Genomic DNA, 17,414 nt, shown 5'->3' with positions numbered 1-17,414 from the left:
AATGTGCGCACTGGTGATGTGCTATCCAAGCTCAGGTTGATGTCTACCTTATTTCTAAAGCTGCCCGTGGCCAAAAGTTAGGAATAATGGATGAATGGGATCTGACAAGTGGAGCTGATGGAATGGAGGGGTTTCATGATGATTCAGACCAGTTCTAGTTCAAGCCTCTCCATGTCCTGTGGTCACTGTTGCCCTTGTTTGAAGGCCCTTATGAATCCTCTTGTTTTGTTGGTTGTCTCATTTCTATCCTCCTATTCTTCAACAGGACCCTACTGTGGATGTGTCATCTTCAGAGCTGGGCTCAACCCCAGACGTCTGACTTATTCCTCCATAACTGTACACAAAGCTTTGTGTGGTAACAGAATGTAAGCCCCATTGTAAAGTGCAACCGCAAACAAGGAAATTTTAAAATTTGTGAAAAACGCTTCACTTTAGAGCACAATTAAAAGTGGAGAAATAATACATACAATGAAAATACCAGATTAACTCTTAAACTGAAGCAAGATTTAAGAAATCCACATGTCTAACAGAATAGGACTTTTGTTATTTTCATTAAACACAATTACATTAGTCACAGCTTCATATAGTAAAAGTCATACGATGGACACTTTAGATTTTTCAGGATTCACTGAGACTTTCTCAATTTCTGATCTATCAAGCCAGCCATTGTTAATTATTTTGCACCCAAGCAGCTGCTCTCTGTTCATATTCAATCACACGTTCATCCCACTCCCGTCTGCTAAAAATGGCAGTGCAACAACAAGTGAAATTTGTAAATGTTCTCGGTGACACTAACTTTTACATTTACTTGCAGAACTTACTCATTCCAATGCTCCCAGTGGGTGATTGATCCTCTTCTCCTGTCCCATTCCCTTCAACAACTTCATCCTCAAAGTCGCACAACTCGGATTTCACTTCCACGGAATTCTGCCGTGTAGCCAGGTGGCTCACATAGGTGAACCGGGGCTGTAACCTGTGACTATCTTCCTCGAAAATATTCCCAGTTTCCTGCTTTTGCAGCTCAAGACTCGCTGAGAACTCTTCTGCCTCCTCGACTTTAACCTCAAGGGTTTCCCCCTTGCACTCCTCCTCTTTAAAAACCGAAATGGCGCCTTCGCAGTCCTCCACCTTCACACACAAGTCGTCTGGGGCAGCCCAGTCACAGTCCTCTTGTTTAATGTGGGCCAGTCTGTCAGCCATGTCATCGTCTTTGGCTGGCTCCATGGCTCCTTGGAAAACTCCTCTCTCCTCCCGAATGTCTACACTTCTCCAGTTTCCTTTTTGCCTGGACAGCCTTGACCTGGAGGCCATTTGACACCTCGCAGTATTGCTGTGTGAACTGGGAAGGAGACTCCTTTACACCCTGTGAACATAAAAGTGACATATTTACTGCATAAACTCAGGGCACTTCATTTCAGGGTTAACTTCCAGTTTTGTACCAACACAGAAAACAAGCAACTAAGCTTCTCCAAGAGATCTGAAATGCTGTTAAACCCCCTGGTTAGCCCAAGAAGCTCTCTGCCAATTTGAAAATCTGCTTGATATGGACATACAATCTAACTGTTCAAGAGAAACACAGAGAAGAGGGGAAAGAGAAAAGGTTTACAAACTCAAACTTTTTTATTAATTCGACCAAACGCATTCTGGTAGCAGAGATAAACAAAAGGTTGGCCCTCATACGACTATGAATAATCCAACATCTGGCTAAAGCTAAAGCCGCCATTTCAATGAGGCTCACCTTGGGACATACAGAAATACCACACCGCAATGCCCGCAAGACACGACAAATAAAACACAAACAACACACACATGTGTCACATCTGACAACCATAAAAATCTCAGATCCCAAATCTCTGCAGTTACCACCACCAACCCCAAACACACGTGTGCCCAGATCAACAGCAGCTCCCAACTGACCCGTGATGGCGGAGTTTGACCTTGGACGGACTGGAGAGCCCTTCAGGTTGGCTCCTGCCTTGCACCCCATGCTGCCCGTTTCCACTGTAATACTTAACTAAAGTAAGTGGCTGGCATAATGGCGAGCAGTTCATGAAATGGATGGTTCTGTACCTGCAGGACCTTGTTGTGTGAATACCTGCCATGTTAAATGACCTTCTCAGTGTCCAAGATGGGCTCTGCACTGACTGTGATGGCCGAGTGTGTCCTGCGATAGACTGGTGCCCCTTTCAGGGTTGGTTCCTGCCTAGCAGCCCATGCTGTCCGTGTCCACCATACTCTTGAAATGAACAAATTGGCTGTCATAACATAACAGTTCAGACACCAGTGGGTTTGATCCTGCAGGACTGTGCCTCACCTTGCTGTGTGAATACCCACCATGTTAACTGACCTTCTTCTGTTCAAGATGGACTCTGTGCTGACTGTGATGGACTGGTGCCCACTCCAGTTTGGTTCCTGCCTAGCAGCCCATGCTGTCTGTGTCCACCATACCCTTGAAATGAACAAAGTGGCTGTCATAATGAAGAGATGGCTAACAGTTCAGACACCAGTGGGTATGAACCTGCAGGACTGTGCCTCACCTTGATGTGTGAATACCCACCATGTTAACTGACCTGCTCAGTGTGCAAGATGGACTCTGCACTGACTGTGATGGCCGAGTGTGTTCTGTGATGGACTGGTGCCCCCTCCAGTTTGGATCCTGCCTAGCAGCCCATGCTGTCCATGTCCACCATACCCTTGAAATGAACAAATTGGCTGTCATAACATAACAGTTCAGACACCAGTGGGTTTGGACCTGCAGGACTGTGCCTTACCTTGCTGTGTGAATACCTACCATGTTAAATGACCTGCACAGGGTTTAAGATGAACTCCTCACCTTCTGTATATTCCTAACTTCTCTGTTAATGGATTTTCCATTTCACAATGGAGCTTCAATAACCATCACATACAGAACGCCTTTGTCTCCACTGTAACAAACAAAACATCATCACACCTACTTAACCCAAACTCACATGTGTGTCCAGTTCACTGGCAATCCCTAAACTGACTGCTGATGGCTGAGTCTGTCCTGTGATGGACTGGCGCCTCCTGCAGGTTGATTCCCACTGTGCACCTCATGCTGCTGCCTGTGTCCACTGTAACCCTGAACTTAGTGAAGTGGCTGTCACAATGGAGGAGTGGCTAGCAGTCCCTAAACTGGTGGGTTTGTACCTACAGGACAGCGGCTGACTTTGCTGTGTGAATTCCCGCCATGTTAACTGACCTTCTCGGTGTCCAAGATGGACTCTTCACACTTCTTCTCTTCACTCTCCATGTATTCCTGACTCTGCTGTTAACAGAATTCCTATTTCACAGTGGAGGTGCCATCACCATCACATACAAGATGTCTTTGTCTCCTCTAAAACTAACAGAACATCATCAGACCTGCTTAGCTGCAAACTCACTTGTGTCCAGTTCAGCTCTAAACTGACTTGTTGATGACTGAGTGTGTCATGTGATGGACTGGCGCCCCCTCCAGGTTCTTTCTTGCCTTGCACCCCGTGCTTTCCACTGTAACACCAAACTGAATTAAGGGGCCATAATAATGGAGGAGTTGGTAGCAGTCCCTAAACTGGTAGGTTTGTACCTTCAGTTCTGTTGTTCACCTTGCTGTGTGAATACCTTTCCATGTTAACTGACCTTCTCAGGGTTCAAGATGGACACTGCACTGACTGGTGATAGCTGATTGTTTCCTTTGATGGACTGGCGCCCGCTCCAGGTTGGTTCCTGCCTTGAAGCCCATGCCCACTGTAACCCTGAAATGGCTTTGTACCTTCAGGTCTGTGGCTCACCTTGCTGTGTGAATACCTGCCATGTAAACTGACCTTCTTCTGTTCAAGATGGACTCTGCACTGACTGTGATGGCCGAGTGTGTCATGTGATCAACTGGCACCCTCTCCAGGTTGGTTCCTGCCTTGAAGCCCATGCTGCCCATGCCCGCTGTAACCCTGAAATGGCTTTGTACCTTCAGGTCTGTGGATCACCTTGCTGTGTGAATACCCACCATGTTAACTGACCTTCTTCTGTTCAAGATGGACTCTGCACTGACTGTGATGGCCGAGTGTGTCATGTGATGGACTGGAGTCCCCTTCAGGGTTGGTTCCTGCCTTGCAGCCCATGCTGCCTGTGCCCACTGTAACTGTGAAACGATCAAAGTGGCTGTCACAATGGAGGGGTGGGTAACTGTTCATAAAACAGATGGCTTTGTACCTTCAGGTCTGTGGCTCACCTTGCTGTGTGAATACCTGCCATGTTGACTGACCTGCTCAAGGTTAAAGATGAACTCCTCACACTTCTTCTTTTCACCCCCTATGCATTATTCCAGTCAGGTAAAGATCATCCTCCCCAATTAACAAAATTCCTATTTCACAATGGAGGTGCCATCACCATCACATATGGAACTCTATGCCTCCTTTCAAACTAACAGAACTTCATCAGACCTGCTTAACTCCAAACTCCCGTGTGTGTCCAGTTCAGCTCTTACTCGACCAGTGATGGCACCCCCTCCAGGATCACTCCATGCTTTCCATTGTACCACTAAACTGAATTAAGTGCAACTCACTTGACTTCAGCGCAGTTTCCACCACATTCTAGGTGAACTCCTCACACAGTTCTTTCTCCCCTTCTCTTGGCCCTTTACTAAAGTCTGCAGTGTCTGTGCTGTGAAAACTCAACCAAACATCTCAGTTTATGAAGCCAGAAAGAAAAACTAAAGACAATGCACTTATTTTAATAGAGGGGTGGCATCGCCACAAATTGAAATATTGATATAGCTACAGGGTGGCATAGAGATGCATTGATAAGGTGCAATGCTGCCATCTACTGTATTAAGAGAGCAGGACTTTTAATCGTCCCACAGATGCCATGTTAGCTGGCATGAACGCCAGTCCTGGTTGCTGTTTATCAGGAGTTTGTTCTCCTTCTATCTGCTCAGCCTTTTTTCAGTTAATCTGAATGGTGACACTCCAGGAGAGGCTGCCCATCTGGGGGTGATTCTGGCCTTGTATCTAATGCTGCCAGAATAGGCTTGGACTCCCCACAATGCTAAATGTGACCAGTAGACTGTGAACAGAATGCAAGATTAGATTAAGGATTGCAGTTTCCTTTAATGGAACATACTGTCAATACTCCCAAACCGATGTGGGGGTATGGGCACAGGGGGCAGGAGCCTGTCCTGGAAGCACTGGGCACAAGGCAGGAAGCAGCCCGGATAGGTCACCAATCCATTGCATGACCTGCTCACAATTTAGAGTCACCATCTAACCTGTCCTGCACACATTGTTGGATGTGGGAAAGAAACTCCATAGAGACACCAGGAGAACATGCAAGGCCCACATTGACAATGATGGATCTAAGAAGTGGAGACAACAGAGCACAGCATCAAGTGCAATAACAGAAAAAGTGGTAGGCAGGTGAAGATGGTGGTGTCAGGGTGAGGAAGGCTGGCTGTGAAGGGGCTGATCCTGACTCCTTTTTCTTCTGTAATCAAAGACTTCCTTCTGGCTCGACAGCAACACACATTAAGGATCAGGCTGGAGATTCAGAGGGCCATGAGGCTGGTGGACAGCTACTGAGCCACGAGAATCACCACCCAGATTATCATTATATAGTAAACTGGAGCATCCCAGAGTTTCTGAAAGTGTGCGCGATGCTACGGCCTCACCGGGAAGCTCAACGCATGAAAGCACAGCACGGTGTGTAGAGAGCTTCGTGAGCGTGAGCGCATGCGCGGTGCACAAGGAGCCAACCGTTCTTCAGATGGCATCGGATGCACACAGCGAAAACAGTGTACACCAGATCATGGGCTTAAAACATTTGTCTTTGCATGGATTTTTCTCTCTCTCCGCAACCAGTTTCGGGTCAGCACTCGCGCGTACGTCATGTTAAAGTTTCAGCTTGGGAGTTTAAAAAAAAAAAAAAAAAAATCAGCGCAGAGGCTTAGCGCAGGCGCGGTCAGTGGGAAGCGCAGAAAGACAGCCACAGGGGGAGCTCGGAATGTTTCTTTAGTGTGATTTGTTGAGGAATGATTATGTTACGATACTTTTTATGATACCACATTTATAAAGATTTCTGTTTGGTTCAGTAAGGTATCGGTTTCATTTACGAAGGATTTCTGTTTGATTTTAAAGACGAGTGTCACCCCCCTCCCCCCGCTTCAAGACAATAGTACAGTCCGAGGAGAGTCTGGAGCTCGTCATACAAGAATGGCTGCGGAGACTGAATGGGTCGAGAAGGGTATTGCTGCAGACCGGAGACATTATGGGCAGATCTGAAGGCGGGATAACTGTAAATGGAAGTGGATAGTGTAAGATATTGACACTAGTAGACTATCGTCGGAGAGGTATTTTATGACTATACACTCTGTCTCTTACAGTCACTTTATCTTGGCCGTCCACCTTTAGAAATTATCTTACACGTCCACCTTTAGAAATTACACCCACCTTTCTTTTCACGTATCCAAAAGGCAATTGGCTAAAGTGGCCGATGAATGACAAATAACACCGATTAGCGATTTCTTGAATAAAACGGTGATTGACCGCGACGTTTAAATTTGCGATTGGCTGATCAGTGACTGACGTGCGCAAATTTAATATATGATTGGCTGAAGTCGAAAATGATATTAACGCCCATTTTACTCCGGTCTGCAGCGATATCTACTTGAATGGGTCGGCCGGGGGAGAAGGGACAGGCTGGTGACGCAGGGATGTTGAGTAGTGACGAAGACCCGGAAATGGAGACAGAGGGTGAAAGGGGGGACAGCGGTGGAGAAAAGTGAAATTCACAGCTGTCAGACGTAAAAAGCAGCAACATATTGGCATAACCTCCATTGTTGGAGTGGAAGGTATAATCTTTTTTTTTTTTTTTTTGTAAAAGAAGAGAGGAATTTAAGTTATTGCAACCCCCGGTTATGAATCTTGTTAAAATGATGTAGCGACCGCAACGTGGCAGGTTTGCAAAAGAAAAAAAAAAAAAAAAGTACAACAGGACAAGGAAGATTTCACGTCAATAGTTCAAACGGTTTGCTAGCTACAGGTAATTTAAAATCCTGGACAGGCACGGTAACGTATTAATGTGTACTGGACCCCATCCCCACCACACTACTTAAATCCTGCCTTCGTGCCATAATCCCGACTGTTACAACAATAATAAACTCATCCCTTGACACTGGCTTTGTGACGCTCACTTTTAAAATCGCTTCTGTAACCCCAATGTTAATAAAGTCTGGCCTTGATGCTGACAATCTTAACAATTTCCAGCCTATTTCCCACTTACCTTTCCTGTCAAAAGTTCTTGAGCGTGTTGTAGCTTCCCAACTCACCAACTACCTAACCTCTAATAATTTGATGGACCCTTTCAGTCTGTGAAACTGCTCTGCTACGGGTAACCAATGATCTGCTTATGGCAGCAGACTCTGGACAAACCAGCATATTAATTCTGTTAGACCTCAGTGCAGCATTTGACACTCCGGTCAGACATGACATCCTACTGTCCAGAATGGAGAACATGCTGGGTATCTCTGGCACTGCCCTCCAGTGGTTCAAGTCCTATCTGACTGATAGGCAAGAGTTTGTTAGTCTTGACAACAGCAGATCCAGCTCAGCACCAGTCACACAAGGAGCTCCTCAGGGCTCTGTCCTCGGCCCTCTTCTCTTCTGTCTTTATATGCTTCCCCTTGGCCATATTATTCATAGCTATGGATTGGGTTATCATTTTTTATGCAGATGATACTCAACTCTACTTCAATGTTAAAAGTGGAACTTCATCAGAGCTTTCTCAGCTCACAACCTGCCTTAGTGAAATTAAAACCTGGATGGAGCAGAACTCTTTAAAATTAAATTGCAACAAAACTGAACTCCTGCAAATTGGGACTAAAATGCAACTTAATAAAATGAGCTCCTTCCCAGTCCATCTTGGCGGTGATCTCATCAGACCTGCCTCTACTGCAAAAAATCTTGGTGTCATTTTTGATTCCTCCCTCACTTATTCCACCCACATAAATCACATTAAGAGACTTTCTTACTTTCACCTCCGTAACATATCCCGTGTTCACTCCTTCCTCTCCTTCTCTAATGCTGAGAAACTTGTCCCTGCTTTTATCACATCCCGCATCGATTATTGTAATTCCCTACTGGCAGGTGCCCCTTCTAATCTTATATCACAGCTCCAGCTTATTCAAAACTCAGATGCAAGAGTCCTGACACGGACCAGCAGCAGCGAGCACATCACACCCATCCTGCTCCATCTTCACTGGCTCCCTGTGTCCTACAGAATCGAATATAAAATCCTACTAATAACCTACAAAGCCTTAAATAACCTCGCACCAAACTACATCAGTGACCTTCTCCATCACTATGTGCCAGCCCGCCCACTAAGGTCCTCTGATTCTGGTAATCTTGTTGTGCCCCTCACTAACCTACACTCCATGGGTGACAGCAGGGCCTTCAGCTGTATAGCGCCCAGACTCTGGAATGACCTACCGAAATTAATCAGGTCAGCTGACTCCATGAATTCTTTTAAAAAACAACTCAAAACTCATCTGTTCAGGAAGGCTTTTAGCTCTACTTGACTTTATTACCCTTCTCTCAGTTTACTTCTCTGTCAAGATGCCAACGTAACCTGTATGTGTTGGAGACCATCAGTTCTGGTGTCTGTTTTCTTTTTCAGAATTTACTGTCTTAATCTTCTTTATTTATTTATCTGGTTTGTACAATGCTATATAATAAAGAACGGCAGCGTATACAGTATATTCTGTAAGTGCCTTCAGCATGGGAAAGGCGCTATATAAATAAAATGTATTATTATTATTATTATAAGACTAGATGTACAACGTGGCTGCGCCCACATAGTAATGAAACAGGACAAACTTTAAAAATCAATAGACGTTGCCACTGTATCTGATCGTGTTTAGCATTCCCCGTGTGGGGAGAAAAGCCCATGGCCGTGATATCTCTGGCAATCATCAGCTACCCTCTAAAACACACGGAGCTCTGATCTCTCTCTCACAAACATCAAACGTTACTCCTTAACAATCTGTAGATGATAATGTCTGCTGAACAAACAGTTATGGATTGCTAAGCGGAGGCGAGGTGCGCTCCAACACGTGGCGAGACGTGAATGAGGAAGGCCCCGCTCCCTGCTCTCGGCCCACAGCCACTCTGTTGGATCTGCATAAAGACATCGGTACTGCAAGCGAACTCTGGTACTTAGTGTGATGAGAGAAGTCACAAAATCAACCGGAAAATTCACGCAAATTCTAGAAAACAATCTGATCGATCTAAATTTGTTAAGCGGACAGACACACAGACAGAACGCGCTTGGACCACGAAATTTTTTAAAACCGTTTCTTAGCGAGCAACAATGGGCCAAAGGTAACCTACATTCCACATTTCAAGTCTCGAGTCCTCATGGTTCAGGAGATTTCGTGATGAGCGAGTTAGTGGCATTGGGCATATATATACAGTGGGGCAAAAAAGTATTTAGTCAGCCACCAATTGTGCAAGTTCTCCCACTTAAAAAGATGAGAGAGGCCTGTCATTTTCATCATAGGTCTACCTCAACTATGAGAGACAAAATGAGAAAAAAAAATCCAGAAAATCACATTGTCTGATTTTTGAAGAATTTATTTGCAAATTATGGTGGAGGGGGCGGCACGGTGGCACAGTGGGTAGCGCTGCTGCCTCGCAGTTGGGAGACCTGGGGACCTGGGTTCGCTTCCCGGGCCCTCCCTGCGTGGAGTTTGCATGTTCTCCCCGTGTCTGCGTGGGTTTCCTCCGGGCGCTCCGGTTTCCTCCCACAACCCAAAGACATGCAGTTCAGGTGGATTGGTGATTCTAAATCGGCCCTAGTGTGTGCTTGGTGTGTGGGTGTGTTTGTGTGTGTCCTGCGGTGGGTTGGCACCCTGCCCGGGATTGGCTCCTGCCTTGTGCCCTGTGTTGGCTGGGATTGGCTCCAGCAGACCCCCGTGACCCTGTGTTCGGATTCAGCGGGTTGGAAAATGGATGGATGGATGGGTGGAATTATGGTGGAAAATAAGTATTTGGTCACCTACAAACAAGCAAGATTTCTGGCTCTCCCAGACCTGTAACTTCTCCTGTAAGAGGCTCCTCTGTCCTCCACTCGTCACCTGTATTAATGGCACCTGTTTGAGCTCGTTATCAATATAAAAGTCACCTGTCCACAACCTCAAACAGTCACACTCCAAACTCCACTATGGCCAAGACCAAAGAGCTGTCAAAGGACACCAGAAACAAAATTGTAGACCTGCACCAGACTGGGAAGACTGAATCTGCAATAGGTAAGCAGCTTGGTGTGAAGAAATCAACTGTGGGAGCAATTATTAGAAAATGGAAGACATACAAGACCACTGATAATCTCCCTCGATCTGGGGCTCCACGCAAGATCTCACCCCGTGGGGTCAAAATGATCACAAGAACGGTGAGCAAAAATCCCAGAACCACACGGGGGGACCTAGTGAATGACCTGCAGAGAGCTGGGACCAAAGTAACAAAGGCTACCATCAGTAACACACTACGCCGCCAGGGACTCAAATCCTGCAGTGCCAGACGTATCCCCCTGCTTAAGCCAGTACATGTGCAGGCCCGTCTGAAGTTTGCTAGAGAGCATTTGGATGATCCAGAAGAGGATTGGGAGAATGTCATATGGTCAGATGAAACCAAAATAGAACATCGTGTTTGGAGGAGAAAGAATGCTGAGTTGCATCCATAGAACACCACACCTTCTGTAAAGCATGGGGGTGGAAACATCAGGCTTTGGGGCTGTTTTTCTGCAAAGGGACCAGGACGACTGATCCGTGTAAAGGAAAGAATGAATGGGGCCATGTATCGTCAGATTTGGAGTGAAAACCTCCATCCATCAGCAAGGGCATTGAAGATGAAACGTGGCTGGGTCTTTCAGCATGACAATGATCCCAAACACACCGCCCGGGTAATGAAGGAGTGCCTTCATAAGAAGCATTTCAAGGTCCTGGAGTGGCCTAGCCAGTCTCCAGATCTCAACCCCATAGAAAATCTTTGGAGGGAGCTGAAAGTCCGTGTTGCCCAGCGACAGCCCCAAAACATCACTGCTCTAGAGGAGATCTGCATGGAGGAATGGGCCAAAATACCAGCAACAGTGTGTGAAAACCTTGTGAAGACTTACAGAAAACGTTTGACCTCTGTCATTGCCAACAAAGTACTGAGATGAACTTTTGTTATTGACCAAATACTTTTTTTCCACCATAATTTGCAAATAAATTCTTCAAAAATCAGACAATGTGATTTTCTGGATTTTTTTTTCTCATTTTGTCTCTCATAGTTGAGGTAGACCTATGATGAAAATTACAGGCCTCTCTCATCTTTTTAAGTGGGAGAACTTGCACAATGGGTGGCTGACTAAATACTTTTTTGCCCCACTGTATATATATAATCTGTGAATCTGTTGTTGTTATGGCCCTGATAGACGCCGTCAACGGACCAACAGACCAACCAAAAAAAAAGACACTCCCATCCCACTTCCGTAACTCACCTCAACTCCCCCTCTCCATTATTTGCCAGTCATTTACTCCAACTGTTGTTCTGAGATGGAACGCTATGTTAGAAAGTATTGATTGGAATAAAATAATAATAATAATACATTTATATAGCGCCTTTCCCATACTCAAGGCACTTCAAAATATGGTTATTACCTAAGAAATAAGGTGAAAGTGGTTTCTTTTAAAGTGGCACCTATGCTTTAACTTGTTAAAAGTTTTTACTGCGCCGAGATTTAAGATTGAAACTGATGATAAAGGTGTATTTTGTAAGAAAGATCCAGAAACATCATCTCCTCTTGTCTGGGAATGTCAATCCCCTAAAATGTTCTGGACGGATTTACAAAACTTGCTCAATTACTCTGTTAATCTTGCATTAAACTTAAATGATAGTGACATATTTCTATGTTTTAAAAGGAAATGTTAATCTCAATATACGATATCTACTAAATTTGTTAATAATTCTTGGATATCACATTCATAAAATGAAATCGCCTAAAGGAACGCCACACTGTAACATTTTCAACATCGAGCTAAATCATTACCTCCAATCTATAAAAGGCTGCAAGAACACCAAATCTGGATGTTGTGAGTGCACTGAAATTAAAAGCTGGTTTTTATTTTTCTTTTTTTATTACCTATACTAGTCATTAAGCCCGTTACAATAACGGGCGCTAGAACAGTAGTCCATAAACATTAGTAGGAACAGTCTATATTAAATGGCAAGGGACCTTTTACCTCATTAAATTTTTTCCGTAAAATGCCTGTAATTTTCTCAGACAGTAATACTGGCTTTGCTGTCCGTAATATGCGTTTAATTTTCTGTCACAACAGTGGCCAATCAACAGATTCTCCCCAGCAACAGATTTTATGTGTGCGAAAATAAATCTACTTTTAAAAGTCATCGTATTGTAATATCATGAAAATTCGTATATTTAGGAAAACCCCTTCAACGACTGAGACTTACACTTTACCTGACCAAGTTCTTAATTGCAAATCTCACATCCTCAGAGTGAACACTTGCACAACAATGGGGAAGCTGGTCTCCGCGTCTCAGTACCCGATTGGATTTTTCGTGTATTCTGTTTTAGGTCTTACCTCATTTACCGAAATCTGATAGGATATTTTATAGGTCCCGCCCTCTCTGTCTTGTGTGACACGTCAGGCGGCCTTTGAAGCGTCACACCGTGCCCCACGCACCAGAAGACACACACACACACGGACACTGGACGCACACAGGGGTTTTATTAAAGAGGACTGTGTACGTATTCCAACACCGATGTATGGTATTTGTAAGAATTATAAACTTTTGACTGTATTTTGTAATATTTTGCAGTAATAAAGGGGAGAAGAAGAAAAAAAACAAAAAAACAAAAACAGACTCCCCCTCTTTCAATTCTTGCTCCTCGAAACATCCAGAAATCCCGAGAAGGGTATTGCTGCAGACCGGAGAAATTATGGGTGGATCTATTCTAGAAGGTATCTACTTGGAAATCCCCGCCCCGCCTCTTCTCTTTCCTGTCAATCATATCCCCGACGTCAGTTCCCCGCCCTCCACACTCAACCCAACGGATCCTTTCACTTCACCCCGGCCGGGACGCTACAATAACTTATAGGTAATAGCAATAACAACAGGTGATATAGACAGATAAAGGGCCGAACTTTAGGAGGACTGAACATATTAGTGGTTTGTAAGGATAGGAAACAACATGAGATAGCAGTGCAGGAGTCTGAAAACACTGTCAGGTAAAGAAAACAAATGTAATGGCATATGAGAATAAAGAAATTAGTGGTGCAATAACTGGTGTGCTGACAGACATTTCAGACGAACAAATTCAATCTTATTTAGAAAGAAAAGAAGTTACGGAGTTTCAGATGTTACAAATGTTTAGAGATATGGAAAAAAAGTAGATTATTGATATTAATTTACTTTGATGAAGTCCAACTCCCTGATAGAGTACGCCTTGGATTTGTTAGTTATCCAGTACAAGGGGGCTTCGCTCGCCTACCCCCGGCATTGGGTATCCTGAAATACATTAGTTGAGCTTGTTCGGTCTGGACCCGTGCCCGGTCTGCTTGCGGCGTTTCAGACGCGCGTTGTAGGCGCCTGCGTTCATTGATTGTATCCAGGCGGGCCCGTGTTTGTATGTCCGTTAGTCGAGCTCTTTTGTTTTGAACCCGTGCCTGCTTTGCTTCCGCAGTTTCAGACGTGCGTTGTAGGCGCCTGCGTTCATTGATCTTATCCAGGCGGGCTTGTGTTTGTACCTCTGTCAGTCAAGCACTGTCATTTTGAACCCGTGCTTGCCTTGCTTCCACGGTTTGAGACGCGTGTTGTAGGCGTCCATGTTCATTGTATGTGTTTATGCGGGCTCGTTTCTGTAGCTCCGTTAGTGGAGCTGTTTGGATTTGGAGCCGAGACAGTTATGCTTCCGCGGTTTCAGACGCACGGTGTAGGTGCCTATGTTTATTGTTGTTATCCATGCAGGCTCATTTTTGTAGCTCCATTAGTGGAGCTGTATAGTTTTGGAGCCGTGATTGTGACTCCATTAGTTCTCCGTTGTGTACCGTTAGTTATATGAATAATTGCACTTACTGTTAATACGGAGTGTTTTCTGTGGTTGTACTGTCAATAATGCATCACTGTAATGTGATTCACCTATGCTGCATAGTTTGGACGTGTGAGGATGACGTACGTTTAATACGGAGCGTTCGCCCGTGTCACTCTGGGGCCCCCCACTGTTAATACGGAGCTCCTTCCGTACTATTATGCGGTGTATTGTAGACCACTGCGGATTCTGTAGTGTGTCCCGTTTCACTCTGGGGTGGGGGGTTAATTCTTTGTTTTGTGTGGCCGTGTCGTTACCTAAGCGCGTTGCCTCATTTCTTATTTACGTTAGTTGAGCTCCTTCGTGTTTGAGCCGTGACGCGTTGTAGGCGCCTTCGCCTTTCGTACTATCTCGCGCCTTTCCGTACTATTATGCTGTGTGTTGTGTAGGCGCTTGCGCACTATGTCTCCTGCGTCCATGGGCATGGGCATGGGCATGGACCTGCATCCATCCGGTTTACAATTCTCGGTTAGTAATATGGATGAGAGGATACGCCTTCTCCAGTAAGGTGTTAAAAATGTCAAGCATTTCACACATGACAGCAATATGTTGAGGAAAAGAAAGATGAAGTAAATGTGATATCTATCTCTCTATATACAGTATGTTGTCTAACAATGAAAGGCACTATATCATATATAGATAGATATGAAAGGCACTATATCATATATAGATAGATATGAAAGGCACTATATGATAGATAGATAGATAGATAGATAGATAGATAGATAGATAGATAGATAGATAGATAGATAGATAGATAGATAGAAGCAATGAAAGGCACTATATCATATATGGATAGATAGCAATGAAAGGCAGTATATAACAGACAGACAGATATATAGATAACTAGCAATGAAAGGCACTATATGATAGACAGATTCTTGCTTTTAATTTTACTATTTCAATCTCTACTCAGCTTTCACACCGGGCACCATTGCTAAAAACAATTAGATATATGGATATAGTATAGTCACCCAAAAATCCAGTCCTCGATATGAACACCTCGGTGTAAACTGTTCAGGACATCGGCCAGCATCAAACTCTAGAGGTCCTCCTTGGCCCCTTGTCACCTAACCCAAATAAAACAGACACAGCTCAACAAGACTTGTGATTATGGACAACACCAGTAACACGGCGGGAACAGAAATCCAATCCGTTACCGAGAAACGCTCCCGCCGACTACGCTATTACAACGTCAGCAGCTCCACTCGGACTCCACATCCTGTTTCATAGTTAAAATGGTTTGCCAGTGACAAGGAAGAACAAGAGCCCAACATCTAATATTCATTTGTGTTTAGCTCCATTATTGGTATGACCTGCAGGGGTCACACATCTCTTATACCTGAACTGTATGAGCCTTCTAATCATCTTTTTTTCTTATTGCAATGTTTGAGAAAGGATGACATTATATAATAATATAATATATACATAATAACAACTCTAGGAGGCGAACCAGCCATCCAACCCGACACAGACAGACATTAGAGGCACACTGATAAAAACAAATAATGTTTTTATGTTTTGCTTCACCACGTGGGAAACGCATTCCCCATTTCCCACAGACACAACTCAGTCCCACAAACACAAAAGCACACAATACTAACAAGTCTACTCTCTCTCTCTCTTTACTCCTCTGCTCCTCCTCGGTAAGCTTCGTCCACCTTCCACCCGAGTCTGGCTCACCGAGGACTCTCCGCTGGTCCCTTATATAAGGCACCCAGAGGTGCTTCACGTGGTTGTTGCCTTACTTCTGGCAGCACTTCCACGTGTGGTATAAGAACCACCCACACAGGCTCAGGAGCAGCTGCAGCACCCCTGGATCTCAAAAGGTTTGTATCGGACTCCATCTCCCAGTGGGAGTCCAAGGCATGGCTGCCACCCAGGAGGGGTGCCATCTAGCGTTTTGGGGGAGGTAGTGTTCTGTACACACTGGCTCCCCTGGTCCTTCCATAGCAGAGGTGTCAAGGTCCCTGGCCATCTATATCACTATATATACTGTATACAGTATATTATATATACAGTGCATCCGAAAGTATTCACAGTGCATCACGTTTTCCACATTTTGTTACGTTACCGCCTTATTCCAAAATGGATTAAATTCATTTTTTTACTCAGAATTCTACACACAACACCCCATAATGACAACGTGAAAAAAGTTTACTTGAGGTTTTTGCAAATTTATTAAAAATAAAAACACTGAGAAATCCCATGTCCATAAGTATTCACAGCCTTTGCTCAATACTTTGTCGATGAACCTTTGGCAGCAATTCCAGCCTCAAGTCTTGTTGAATATGATGCCACAAGCTTGGCACACCTGTCCTTGGCCAGTTTCGCCCATTCCTCTGTGCAGCACCTCTCAAGCTCCATCAGGTTGGATGGGAACATACTTTCCGGATATACTGTATATCGCCTTTCCCATGCTTGGGACACAACACCCAAATTAACAAATTTTCCCAACACCCCCAGCTGATGCACAGATCTGGTACCACATACACATTAGTGTGACGCACGCACCGATTTACATTTTTCACTTTTCCTCAAAAACATCAGGGCAAAATTGGCGATGTTTCTTTATGGCTCAGTATTTAAACACTCGCCTTTGACATTTTATAATATATTGTCATTTATTGGTGATTTCAACACCCATGTATTTAGCTAGAGATTTAGTTGGGGTGCAAGGAGTTGCCTGAGAAAATCAGAACTTCGCAACGGCGAGAAGCAGAGCGAGCGGCTGCGCGTGCACCTGAGCCACAAGCTTGACCGTAAAGAGCATGCGTGAAACCAAAAAAGGACAAACGGCGCGTAAAAGGTGAGCGAGCGGGCACAGAGTGGAAGTAATGACGAGTCAATGCGCCTGCGCCAAGTCGAAAGGGGAAGGGAATTTCACGGGACACCTTTGGTGTCGAGAGCACCAGCACTCCGAATCGAAACCCCATCTAGCTTGCAGTACAACAACTGGAGGTGAGCGGCGACCTCAATTAGAAGTAAACTCACGAATTAGCAAAAGAAAGGGGGAGGAATGCAACACTATAAAGGAAGCACTTGAAATCCAAACTTAAACGATCAAAGCGGCGTCAAGCACCTCCTCAGATTTAGACTCCCTCGGCATGTCGCCTTATTCCTCCCCGCCTTCCGTAAGCGAACCCCACATCCGAAATGGTCTCACCTTCCGCGTCTTCGCTTGTTCTTCTTTCCGTGAAGAAGTCTGAGCACGAGTGTCGACTCGGAGCATGCGCGGAGGAGCAAACAGGGCGAAACAAAAAGACGTCATCGTCCCTGCCCCG

At 44.8% G+C, this 17,414-nt stretch overlaps 1 protein-coding gene across 1 annotated transcript in view; it reads right to left on the bottom strand.

Moving 5' to 3' along the window:
* The window catches only part of LOC114641621 (zinc finger protein 729-like), a 44,605-nt gene extending 27,207 nt beyond the window's left edge, over nucleotides 1-17,398 (bottom strand). Inside the window, exons 1-2 of the mRNA XM_051927708.1 lie at nucleotides 17,297-17,398; nucleotides 822-1,363 (exon numbers count right to left, since the gene is read on the bottom strand). Of these exons, the coding sequence (XP_051783668.1) occupies nucleotides 822-1,311 (490 nt within the window). The 5' untranslated portion in view covers nucleotides 1,312-1,363; nucleotides 17,297-17,398. The remainder of the gene's footprint in view (nucleotides 1-821; nucleotides 1,364-17,296) is intronic.
* Nucleotides 17,399-17,414: the final 16 nt, after the last annotated feature.

The sequence above is a fragment of the Erpetoichthys calabaricus genome, chromosome 5, assembly GCF_900747795.2.
Source record: "Erpetoichthys calabaricus chromosome 5, fErpCal1.3, whole genome shotgun sequence".
NCBI lineage: Eukaryota > Metazoa > Chordata > Cladistia > Polypteriformes > Polypteridae > Erpetoichthys > Erpetoichthys calabaricus.
Note: the sequence above shows the minus strand (reverse complement) of the source record. Positions and strands in the feature narration are given on the sequence as shown.